The sequence below is a fragment of the Chelonoidis abingdonii genome, chromosome 11, assembly GCF_003597395.2.
Source record: "Chelonoidis abingdonii isolate Lonesome George chromosome 11, CheloAbing_2.0, whole genome shotgun sequence".
Taxonomy (NCBI): domain Eukaryota; kingdom Metazoa; phylum Chordata; order Testudines; family Testudinidae; genus Chelonoidis; species Chelonoidis abingdonii.
This window is the reverse complement of record NC_133779.1, coordinates 23,214,051-23,226,300: the sequence shown is the minus strand read 5'-3', so window position 1 is coordinate 23,226,300 and position 12,250 is coordinate 23,214,051. Positions and strand designations below refer to the sequence as shown.

Genomic DNA, 12,250 nt, shown 5'->3' with positions numbered 1-12,250 from the left:
TTTAAGACCCAGCTTGACAAAGCCCTGGCTGGGATGATTTAGTTGGGGTTGGTCCTGCTTTGAGCAGGGGGTTGGACTAGATACCTCCTGAGGTCCCTTCCAACCCTGATATTCTATGATCTTAGGTGAAAAGCAGGGGCGTTCTCATGACTGGGACCCCCTCACTCCCCCAGGGTGCCCCCCGGCAGGGTCCTGTGGGTCGAGGGAGCTGCCCAGAATTACCCTGGAGCGCATAGGGTCTGGGCTCCCCCCACCCTTCAGTGGGGCGATGGGGGGCACCCCCAGAGGTAAGGGGAGAGAGATTGTAGCTGTGGAGTCCACATGCACCTGCCGAGTGTGCACACCCCCTATAGAGCCATTGGGGGCCCCCACGCGAATCCTGTACAGAGCCAGCAGGGGGCCCCCACACACATACCCTATAGAGCCCAGGGACTCAAATGTACCCCCTATAGAGCTGGGGGCCACACATGTACCCCATTAGAGCCAAGGGACCCCCACACTCCCTATACAGCCAGGGTCCCCCATGCACCCTTAAATAGGTAGGGCCCCTCACCTCTACAGAGCCAGGGGCCCAACACACACATCCCCTAAAGAGTCAGAGGGAGCCCTCACACACACCCTTATAGAGCCAAGCCCCCCCCGCCCCCCCACACACACAGGGCCAGGGGTGTGCACACCTCCACTATGGATCCAGGGAACACACCAACTCCCCTCTAGCACCAGCAAACAGACAGACACCTGCACATACTCGAATAGAGCTAGGAGACAAACACTGTACATCAAGCTATTTGCCCGTCCGGAGGCTCTCGCTTGCCAGGGAAAGAAGCGGGCCAAATGGGGAGCTGATCTGGGTGCAGGCGCCCAGCTGCTCCAACAGCGTCAGCCAAGTCATAAGCTGAGCGGGAGGAGACGGTCTCAACCCACCAAGAAAAAGTGTCCTACACAAAAGCAGCTCAGTGTAACCCAGTGGTTCCCAAACTGGGGTTAGTGAACCCCTGGGAATTCATGAAATGTTAGAGGGGTTTCTCAGAAATAAAATTCCTAACGGCGGACAGAGCTGTCCCTAGGGACCCCAGGCAGCACGGGGCCAGCAACCTGGAGCCCCTGGACTTCCAAGAGTGAAGCAGATCAAAGCAAGAATCTCTATCCCACTGAGGAAATTTAAACTTCAAGGACTTATATGAAATGGAAAGAGAGGGAGGTATTTTTTGCTGTTTTTAAAATAAAATAAGCAGCTAGTCTTGTTTTTAAAATCATTATGAAGAACAAGTTTAAGCTTTGTTGTAACGTGTGTTGTTTGCCTGGACTGCTCAAGACCCGAATGCCTGTGTGGGAGGAACTCTTTGAGTTGGCTTCTTAAATACCTTCCTGCTGTTTCACATCTGTTACTCCTAGATGCAACCTAGGAGCCTTGTCTTATACCAGGCTTATTCGAAGTGATACAAGCTACGACAGTGAGATCTTGGAAGAGTTTTCATAATATAATAAAAATACCGTAATGATAAATAATCATCTTAAATAATGTGTAATAAGCATGTCATAAAAACAAATTTGATACTATCACTGCTTTTATAATTTATACTCAGGTAAAGGAGAAAACCCCTGGAAATGTTCATTTTTAGGAGAGGGTTCGCGAGACTTGACATTTTAGTGAAAGGGGTTCCTGGGTTGCTAAAGTTTGGGAACCACGGGTGTAACTACATCTAGGAACAGAGAACGCAGGCCAGACTTCCAGGCTGGGGAGCAGGGGTTCGGGAAAAGATTCAGGGGCTGGTGGCAAAGAATTGGCTGAACACAAGCTCCCAGCGCAACGCTGCGGCCCAAAGAGCTAATGTGACCCCGGGGTGTATAAAACAGGGGAATCTGGAGTAGGAGCAGCGAGGTGATTTTACATCTGGATTTGGCCCTGGTTCGGCCACCGCTGGGATCCTGTGTCCAGTTCTGGTGGCCCCAATTCAAGGAAGACGTGGTTAATTTGCAGAGGGGATCAATGAAGAGCCACGAGAATGATTCAAGGGTTAGAAAACCGGCCTTATTCGTGATAAACTCCAGGAGTTCCAGCTATTTAGCTGAAAGAGACTTTTGCAGGGTGACTTGACCCCACTTTGTGGGGGACAAATATTTAATCTAGCCGAGAAAGGTGGATAGATCACGACTCAACAGCTGGCAGTTGAAGCTAGACATATTCAACAGGAAATAAGGTGCAAATTTTTAACCGTGACAGAGTAATTAACTACTGGGGAGAATTTGCCAAGGGTCACTGCGGATTCTCCGTGATTGGCAATTGTTTTGAATCCAGATTGGCTGTTTTTTCTAGAAGAGCCGATAATTCCCAGAGCAGAAGGATGTTCTCCGGCCTGCGGCCTGGCCTTGAAGTCAATGAGCAACGGGTCTCTCCTCTGCCAACGAGGCCAAGTATCCGGAAAAACCGATTGACCAGCGTGTTGCTAAGCTGCCGAGGTGTCCGACTCAAGCGTCTTGGGTTAACCATGGGCCTTGCGCTCAACGGGACGGCGTTTCTCCATTGGGGGTGGGATGCAACCACTTCTGAATGCCAACCCCAACCTGTTCAAAAATTTCAGAGACTACTCCAGGCATCGCTGGGCAGAATTAATGTTGATCAATGGAAAGCAGCACACACTGGAAAACATAATCCCACCTATACGTACAAATTAGCTGTTACCACTCAAGAAAGAGATCTTGGAGTCATTGTGGATAGTTCTCTGAAAACATCCACTCAAGGCGCAGCGACAGTCAAAAAAGCCAACAGAACATTGAGAATCATTAAGAAAGGGATAGATAATAAGACAGAAAATATCCTGTTGCCTCTGTATAAATCCATGGTACACCCACATCTTGAATACTGCGTGCAGATGTGGTTGCCCCATCTTAAAAAGAGATATAGGAATTGGAAAAGGTTCAGAAAAGGGCAACAAAAATGATTAGGGGAATGGAATGGCTTCCGTATGAGGAGAGATTAATAAGACTGGGACTTTTCAGCTTGGAAAAGAGGCAACTAAGGGGGGATATGAGAGAGATTTATAAAACCATAACTCGTGTTTAAGTAGATAAGGAAGTGTTATTTACTCCTTCTCATAACACAAGTACTAGGAGTCACCCAATGAAATGAATAGGCAGCAGGTTTAAAACAATCCAAAGAACGTATTTCTTCACACAATGCACAGTCAACCTGTGGAACTCCTTGCCAGAGGATGTTGCGAAGGCCAAGGCTATAACAAGGGGTCAAAAAAGACCTAGATAAGTTCATGGAGGATGGGTCCATCAATGGCTATTAGCCAGGATGGGCAGAGATGGTGTCCCTAGCCTCTGTTTGCCAGAGGCTGGGAGTGGGCAGCAGGGGATGGATCACTTGGTGATTGCTTGCTCTGTTCATTCCCTCCGGGACACCTGGCACTGGCCACTCTCGGCAGACAGGACACTAGGCTAGATGGACCTTTGGTCTGACCCAATGTGGCCGTTCTTATGTTCTTAATCCTACTCATATGAGGGAGAAATTGGAAGCGGGAAGGGTGGGAAAACAGGGGACATACCAAGCTGCTGGCATCCAGTTAGGGCTTCCCCAGCTTCCAGCATCTCTACAGTTGTCTTCGGCTCAAAGCACTGGTCAATGGCCACCATTAATGCCTCCCAGCACCAATTCACCCTCCAAGCTCGGCTCCACCGCCTTCCCAAATGACTCTTCTCCCAGGGAGGAGCCCAAGCCCCCAACAATCTGGCCCAAAGGGCGGGTGCCCCCAGCGACGCTGAGGCTGAGCTTTGGTGAACGGGTGATATTTATGCAGCGAAAAGAAATGCTCAGGCTACCCCGGGGGCCGAGACAAAACAGACGCACAGAACCCAACAGCAACCGCCTGATGCGCCGATATCTATTGGGCATTCGGGGCATGGGACGCGACAGCCATGGTAGGGCCAAACGCATCACCGCATAGTTCTTGTGGAGCACAGGATAGTCCCCGCTCAGAGCCAGCACCTGACCTTTCCTCATACCCCCGGTATGATCCTGGCCCCTCTCTCTGAACCCAGTCGAGTGCTCCTCCAGCCATCGGCAGCGCTACCCAGCCCCAGCTGACAGAGTTGCAAGACCCTCTGCCTTTACGCCAGGGAGAAAGCAAATCTCAAACCCAGCAAAATCAAAACCAACGTTGCCTCGACATTGCAATTGCACGCAAACACTATCCCAGCTGAAACTGCCGACATCAACATCGCTGCTCACAGCTTGTCACCAACACCTGGCCCAACGATCACACAACAGAAACACCAGAGAGACCAAAAGGACACCTTCCAGAGCTCGATAGGCATCCGGGCCTTCTGCCACAAAACGGCCAAAGCTCACCTCACTCAAACGATAGATCTGTTGAGTGTATGCATCGCCAGCGACTAGATCTCAAAGGGTCGGCCAGTGGTCACCTTGCACTACGAGCCACGGAGTCTTCATTTCCAGTCCCAGGAAGTTCGTTAACACGTTAGTCTTAAAAAGAGTAGAATGATCAGACCTGATATTATATAACGATTTTCGGTGGCGTTCAAAGTGAACAATCACGCCTCGCCAATCTACTAGCAATCTCTTTGAAAAAAATAATCTTACCCAGTTCCAGTCACAGGGTTTAGATCTTGTACCACACTGACCCTGGGCGACACCCCACCACACACACACATCCACACACCACACACATCACACCATCTCAGCCTCACACTCCATGCAGGACCCATCCCTCCCTTCCCCTGGAGCACAAACCCCCCAGTGCTCCGTCCATTGGCTGCATACTTCCCCCCCACACACACTCACACTCATACACACCATCGTTCTCTGAAGCCAATGGGGCCGTGAGCAATTAATACACAGGCGTGGCATATCTCTGGTCCTGGGACCCTGAGCACACACTCCTCCTCCCCACCGCAAAGCCCCAGAGCCAATGCAGGCTTGTGGGTACATACTCATATCCAGGCATCCCGGCCCCAAGACCCACAACTAACCCCCACACATGCACCCCAGTGCCTCCAGGGACCCTACAATAACAAGCCCCTCAGTCGCACCCAGAGACCCTACAATATCACACTCGCCACACGCAGTCCCCAGTGCCTCCCACAACCCACAACACACTATCCCCACATCCCTAGCGCCTCCAGAGGCAACTCCTACAATAACACACCTTCACGTGCAGCCCCACGTGCCCCCAGCAATCCCGACCAATAACACAACTCCACACACGCCCAGCCCAGTGTCGCCAGATACCCTACAATAACACACCCACACTACGCACGCCCAGCCCCCCAAGAACCTGACTACTAACCACACCATCCCCACGCAGCACGCCCAGAACCCCTCCTAACACACCCAACACACGCTCCCGTTCCTCCCAGAGGTACCCTCCAATATACAGCCCCCATACATCCCACCCACCTCCCTCCACCAGGCCAGCACAGCCCCCAGCTCTCACCACCAGTGGCGCATGCCTGCCGTGTGTATTAATGCTTTAGTTCTAAAACCTGCCCTCCCAGCTGCATCCCCCTCCCCCCCCGAACACGGCAGAGCCGCTTATCGAGACGGACAGGTGTGAGCTGGCCTAATCCCACTGCACACCGCCAGCAGCCAGCTCCCTCCATCCACTAGCAGAGCAGGATCGGCCCCTGCCCTCTATTCCCCCCCCGGCAGCTCTGCGCCCTCCCCCCGGAGCAGACAGCTCCCCCCACTGAGTCCCGTCTCCTGGCCCCAAGCCCCTTCTTCGCTCCCCCCCAGCTGGGGAGTTAGACTGTGCCCTCCCCAGGACGTGTTGGGGGGGCTCTCTGCCCAGGCAGGTACCAAGAGCACTCAACAGGTACAAGGAGCAAGGACACCCCCCGGAAAAAAACCCAAAACTTGTTTTCTACTGGGAAAACTGGCAAAACCAGTGAACAACCAGAATTCACCCAGCATGTCAGTGAAAAGGACCCAGGAGTCCTGGCTCCCAGCCGCCCCCCCATCGTTCCTAACCACCAGACCCCACTCCCCTTTCAAAGCTGGGGAGAGAACCCAGGAGTCCTGGCTCCCAGCCCCCCTGCTGTAACCCACTAGCCCCCACTCCCCTTTTGGAGCCGGGGAGAGAACCCAGGAGTCCTGGCTCCCAGCCCCACCCCGCTCCAACCCAACACACCCCAGAGTCCTTGCCCCAATCCCTTACCTGGCTCTGTGCTCCGGGTGACCCACGGACGCTGTCTAAAATATTCCAGGCCCCAGATGGGGCTGTGGGGGAGGAATCCCAAAAAAGGAGGGGAGTGAAGAAATAGCAGTTGGGGAGAGCAGAAATCCCAATCCAATCTGGGGGGGCAGTGCTGGTCCTTGGGAGGTGCCCGGGGTAAAGGGGGTGCCCACACAGCAGAGCTCCAGGTCCTGCAGCGCTGGCCTCTGGCTGTGGGGTCCCCCTGCGCTGGCCGGGCCCCCCGAGAGCAGCAGGTCGGCGTGTGTGGACAGGGCTGTCAGCACCTGGGGATGGGGCTGGAGGTGCGGGGGGGTTAACACCCATAATCCTCACCCTGTGTCTTTGCTGAGCTAATCAGCTTATGGGGCCTGGGGGTGGGGGGAGCTGGGACAGGCTGGGGGGAGGGGGCAGGAGCATGGGGGTGGCCAGTTCCCAACAGAGCCAGGCAGACGGTGCCAGGGGAGCGGCACGAGCAGACGGGGGTGCCTGGGGGGCGGTGGATGGGGTGCTGGGGAGGAGATGGTGACTAATGGGTTGCAGGAGGGAGATGGGGTGCTGAGGGTATGTGGGGGTGCCCATGTCTATGGGGGTGAGATGGGGCAATGGGGGCTGTAGGAGGGAATGGGGGGTGCCGGGCACAGTGGGGCTGAGATGGGGGTGCCCAGGAAGATGGTGGATCAGCGGGGGCACACACAGAGGGTGCTGGCGGGGAGCCGTGCAGCCAGCTGGGCTTGCAGGTTGTGGGGGACGTGGGGCTGTGCGCACTGGGCAGGTTGGGTGTGGAGCTGTGTTAGAGCAAGCTGTGTATGAGGGGGCGGAGAGCAGGTGGGGTGTGTGTGTGTGTAGAGGTTGTGTGGTATGTGCGTAGAGGTTGTGTGTGGAGGGTGTGTGTTGGGATTTGTGTGTGGAGGGTGTGTGTGTGTGTGGAGGGCGTGTGTGTTGGGATTTCTGCATGGATGTGGTATGTTGGGATGTATATGGAGGGTGTGTGTTTACATTATGTGTAGAGATTGTGTTTGTGTGTATATATAGAGGCTGTGTGTTGGGATTTGTGTGTGGAGGTTGTTTGTTGGAATTTGTGTGGTGTGTTGGGATATGTACAGAGGGGGTGTCTGTGGAGGGTATATGTGTAGGTTATGTGTAGAGGTTTTGTGTTGGAATTTGTATATGGAGATTGTGTGTGTGTGTGTGCTGGGATTTATGCAGAGGTTGTGTGTATCTGTGGAGAACGTATGGTGTAGGGTGTGTGCAGAGGGTGTGTGTTGGGATTTGTGCATGGAGGTTGTGTGTGTTGGGGTGTGTGTATAGGTTGAGGTTGTATGGGTGTGGGTGTGTAGAGGTTGTGTGTTGGGACGTGTGTGTGGAGGTTATGTGTTGGGGATGTGTGTTGTGTGTATGGAGGTTGTGTGTTGAGACGTGTGTGTAGAGGTTATGTGTTGGAGGAGTGTTGTGTGGTGTGGGTGTGTTGTGTGTATGGAGGTTGTGTGTTGCGATGTGTGTGTGTAGGTTATGTATTGGGGTGTGTGTGGTGTGTTGTGTGGGTGTGTATGCAGGTTTTGTGTTGGGGTATCTGTGTAGAAGTTGTGGGGGGGTGTTGTGCAGGTGTGTTGTGTGTAGAAGTTGTGTGGAAAGGCTGAGGGGTGAGTAGGAGCACACGTGTTACAGTGTGTAGAGGACGAGTGTCCATGCGCACATCAGGGGGAAGGGAGGGAGGGTGTGTGTCCAGGGTCCAGGTGTGGGAGCTCGGGGGTGTTGCAAGAGAGAGGGTGCGTGCGCCTGTGGAGTTCTGCACGGAGGGTGCGCAATGGGCTGTGTACCGGTGCTGGGGGGTCTGTGTGTGGTTGTGGGGGGCTGGCCGGGTGCAGTGCAGGCACTTGTTCTACAGAGAGACAAGGAGGGATGGGGGGTTGGCGTGTGTGGGACAGATTGTGGGGGTTGCGGTCTATGCATTGGGTTGTGAAGAGCTGTATGAGAGGTTGTGTGAGGTGGGGGGGTTGTGTGTTTGGGGGGGGTGTGAGGGAGGGAGAGGGGTATCTCCATGGATTGGCTGTTCCCTTCCACCACCACCACCCCCGCTGGCAGGGAAAGGGGGCACAGGGGGAAATGGGGGGCACGTCGACCACAGCTGGCTGGGAGGGAGCTCGGAGGACCCTGGGTGCGGGCTGAGTGGTCCCAGGGAGGAGCCCCTGGCGCTAGCCCCACACCAGGCAATGAGGCGAGGCAGGCGCAGGCTCCCACGGGGCGAGGGTGCCTGGGTGAGCGAGGGGTGGGGGGTCCTGTGGGGCAGATGGGATGTGGAGGGAGCAGAGCCTGTGGGGCAGGAGAGTGGGACTGGGAACCAAGGGGCACAGACTGGTGGAGGAGGCTGGGGAGTGGAAGGGGAGTGACTGGCACTGGCCACCCCTCTCCACCAAGGGGATAACGCCCTACTACTGCCGGTTGACGGAGCAACGATTCATTTTAATCTGGTTCAGTGTAAACACGGCCATCCAGGAGCAAAGAAAGTGGATCAGATTTCGGGGGGGGGGGGGGGGGGTATCTTCGTCCTGGGAAGTCGGGACCCTGATATCAGCCTTGCTGGCGGCTAACCAGATGAATGTGCCGACGCGACCCAGAGGCTGGGCACTGAAGACGAATCCCCGCCGGAAAGACACCGGCGTTTTCACCAGCAAGAGGCGTTAACTGGGACGCCATCGGGGATGGGAGTTCGACTACATCTGCTCTGGGAGCGATTGGGGGGGGGGGAATCACATGAGACGGGTCAGACGGTTGCCAAGGTCCCGTGTCCGGCCTTGGACATCCGCACCAGGATAAAAGGAACCGTTTTTTAGCCCCGGGAGATGGAGCCATTGACCCGGGGCGGCCGTGGGTTTTTTCTCCCTGTGTGGACGTGCCCAGGGGGGCCGGATCCCGGCCTGGCCCCGCTCATGAGTTCCCAGGAGAATTTGGGCATGACCCTCCTCCGGTGGGCACCATCCTCCACGCTTTCCGGGTGCCCGCCGGGGCAGAGGTGGGAGAAATCCCGGAGCTGCGTCTCCGGCGCAGGATTCGCCTCGGGGGGCTGCGCGTTAAAGGAGATGGGCACGTCGCGCCGAGTGGCTCGTCAAGCGAGCGCCGGGCACCGATTGGGGGGGGCGGGTCCCACGGGGGAAGGGACCACAGCACGAGATGGCGGGCAGAAAGCCAGCCCCAAGGCACCCGTGTGTGGGGGGGGGGCACCGCAGGGTTGTGTAAGCCGCGTTCGCACCAAAGCAGATTAGAGCTAATCAGAGCAGCCTGATCGCCCTGCGCTGCCAGGGGGAGGGGCAAGGGGGCAGCAGATGGCAGTGCCCACCCTGGGGGAGGGGCTGGGCACGGGTGGGGGAAGTCCTCCCCACGGCAAACCCAGCTCTGCCAATCGCTGCACAGGCTCTGCTACTCTGGGCAGCCCGGAGGCAGGACACCGAGATAGATGGACACGTGGGGCTGATGCAGAGCAGCAGGGAGGAGGCAGGATACCGGGGTAGATGGGCCTGTGAGGCTGATGCAGAGCAGCAGGAAGGAGGCAGGACGCCAGGGTAGATGGGCCCGTGGGGCTGAGCCAGGCAGTAGGGAAGAGGTGGGACACCGGGGTAGCTGGTCCCATGGGGCTGATGCAGAGCAGCAGGGAGGAGGTGGGACGCCGGGGTAGCTGGGCCCGTGAGGCTGATGCAGAGCAGCAGGGAGGAGGCGGGACGCCGGGGTAGATGGGCCCATGAGGCTGAGCCGGGCAGCAGGGAAGAGGTGGGACAGCGGGGTAGATGGGCCCATGAGGCTGATGCAGAGCAGCAGGGAGGAGGTGGGACGCCGGGGTAGATGGGCCCATGAGGCTGAGCCGGGCAGCAGGGAGGAGGTGGGACGCCGGGGTAGATGGGCCCATGAGGCTGAGCCGGGCAGCAGGGAGGAGGTGGGACGCCGGGGTAGATGGGCCCAGGGGGCTGAGCTGGGCAGCAGGCGGGACGCTGGGGTAGATGGGCCCATGAGGCTGGTGCAGAGCAGCAGGGAGGCGGGACGCCAGGGTAGATGGGCCCAGGGGGCTGCTCCCATTGGGTGACCCCCAGCCTTGCTGCTCTTCCTGGAGGGCGCGGGAGCAAAGGGCTGGCAGGCCGGGCCCCCCAGTCACTGCACCGGATCTGCTGCAAAACCCAAATCTTCTTTATTTAGAAAAATATCCAACAGCGCCCCAACGGGGGGGGCAATAACTTAGAGCAACGCAACATGGCGCCGAGGGGGGGCAGCCTGGGCGTGCTGCCCCATGTGCCACCCTGGCACCAACGCAACATGCGAACCGGGGCTGAGAACGGGGCCCCTCGGGCAGCGGGAGGCCCCTGGGACTGGGGGGGTGGGTCTGTGCCCAGGGGGTGCAGGGGGTGAAGGTATCAGGACGCCCCGCGGGGACCCAGCTTCATCTCCACACACCGCCCCCCTTGCTGGCACGGGCACCGATCTGGGCCGCCTTCCGCCCACCCTTGGAAGGGCCATGGGTCTTCTCGGGGCCGGGCCGGGTGCTGGATGGGCGCCGGGGGGGACCCACCTGCGGGAGAGGGGAGGGAGGGTGAGCAGCCAGAAACAGAGCCCCAGACTATGGGGGAAGGGTGCAACCCCTCAGGGTGCCAGGCGCCCGTCCATCTCAGCGCCCTGCCCCATAGCAATCCCCACAGCGCCCAGAGCCCATCACCCACAGAGCCCAGTCTCGCAGCCCCCCATGGTGCCCAGGACCCGCAGAGTCCACCCCCAGCGCCCCCTAACGCTGACAACACGCATCCCCCCAGCCCATGGCAGACTCACCTCTCTCCTGCCGGCCTCGGGTAGCCTGGGGTCGAGGTTCCTGCGGGCGGACGGGATCACGTGGCCCCCGTCGCCCTTCACGTCGGGCCTGAGGAGCAGCAGATAGGAATGGCCCTCTTGGCCAAGAGAACCCAGGAGTCCTGGCTGCCAGCCCCCAGCCTTGCTCTAACCCACTAGCCCCCACTCCCCTCCCAGAGCCGGGGAGAGAACCCAGGAGTCCTGGCTCCCAGCCGCCTCTGCTCTAACCCACCAGCCCCCATTCCCCTCCCAGAGTCAGAGACAGAACCCAGGAGTCCTGGCTCCCAGCCCACCTGCTCTAACCCACCAGCCCCACTCCCCTCCCAGAGCTGGGGAGAGAACCCAGGAGTCCTGGCTCCCAGCCCCCTGGCTCTAGACCACCAGCCCCCACTCCCCTCCCAGAGCTGGGGAGAGAACCCAGGAGTCCTGGCCCCCAGTCGCCTCTGCTCTAACGCACCAGCCCCCATTCCCCTCCCAGAGTCAGGGACAGAACCCAGGAGTCCTGGCTCCCAGCCCCTTGCTCTGACCCACCAGCCCCCATTCCCCTCCCAGAGCCGGGGAGAGAACCCAGGAGTCCTGGCTCCCAGCTCCACCCTCGCTCTAACCACTGGACCCCACTCCCCTCCCAGAGCTGGGGAGGGAACCCAGGAGTCCTGGCTCCCAACCCTCCCCCTGCCTAGCCCTAAACTGAGCTGACAGGGGTGTAGATGGGGGGAACCCCCCACACCCGGACCCATATCCTAAGTTTTGTATCTCTATGTCAATGGGGAGGTGGGGAGATGAACCGCAGCAGCTAGGGAACTACACCTCCCAGCATGCAAGGCAGAGTAGAGTAGTGCAGTCTGGGAGCTGTAGTCTCCTTGGGCCGCCCTTGGGGTGTAAGTCCTGACCCCAGGGGTCCCTAGGAGTGGGGTGGAGCCCTGGGGCAGGCACAGTGCCAGCCTTACCCGCTGCTGTCGCCGGAGCGCAGGTAGGCGAACAGCTCCTCGGAGGAGGGCGCCACCCGGCCCTTGGCCTGGCACAGCTGCAGCAGGCGGGAGACCTCGGCCACCTGCCGGGGGGACAGGATGCCCCCCTCACCCCCTGCTGAGAGAGATGGGGTGAGCCAGGGCAGGGGGAGGGGCAGCTGGTCCCAGGGTAGCGCTAGGGGGCGCTGTGTGGCAGGCAGCGGGGCAGTGGTCTCAGCAGGGGGCGCTCTCCCCTGGCAGGCAGGGCTGGCCCCAGGGCGG

The 12,250-nt window shown here is 58.3% G+C and overlaps 2 protein-coding genes across 2 annotated transcripts in view; one reads left to right on the top strand and one right to left on the bottom strand.

Annotated features, from left to right (window-relative positions):
* PER1 (period circadian regulator 1) overlaps positions 1-12,250 on the top strand; it is a 370,577-nt gene that overhangs the window by 272,258 nt on the left and 86,069 nt on the right. The window lies entirely within an intron of this gene.
* The window catches only part of CNTROB (centrobin, centriole duplication and spindle assembly protein), a 17,784-nt gene continuing 15,883 nt past the window's right edge, over positions 10,350-12,250 (bottom strand). Inside the window, 3 exon segments of the mRNA XM_075070647.1 lie at positions 10,350-10,749; positions 11,004-11,091; positions 11,969-12,104. Of these exon segments, the coding sequence (XP_074926748.1) occupies positions 10,621-10,749; positions 11,004-11,091; positions 11,969-12,104 (353 nt within the window). The 3' untranslated portion in view covers positions 10,350-10,620.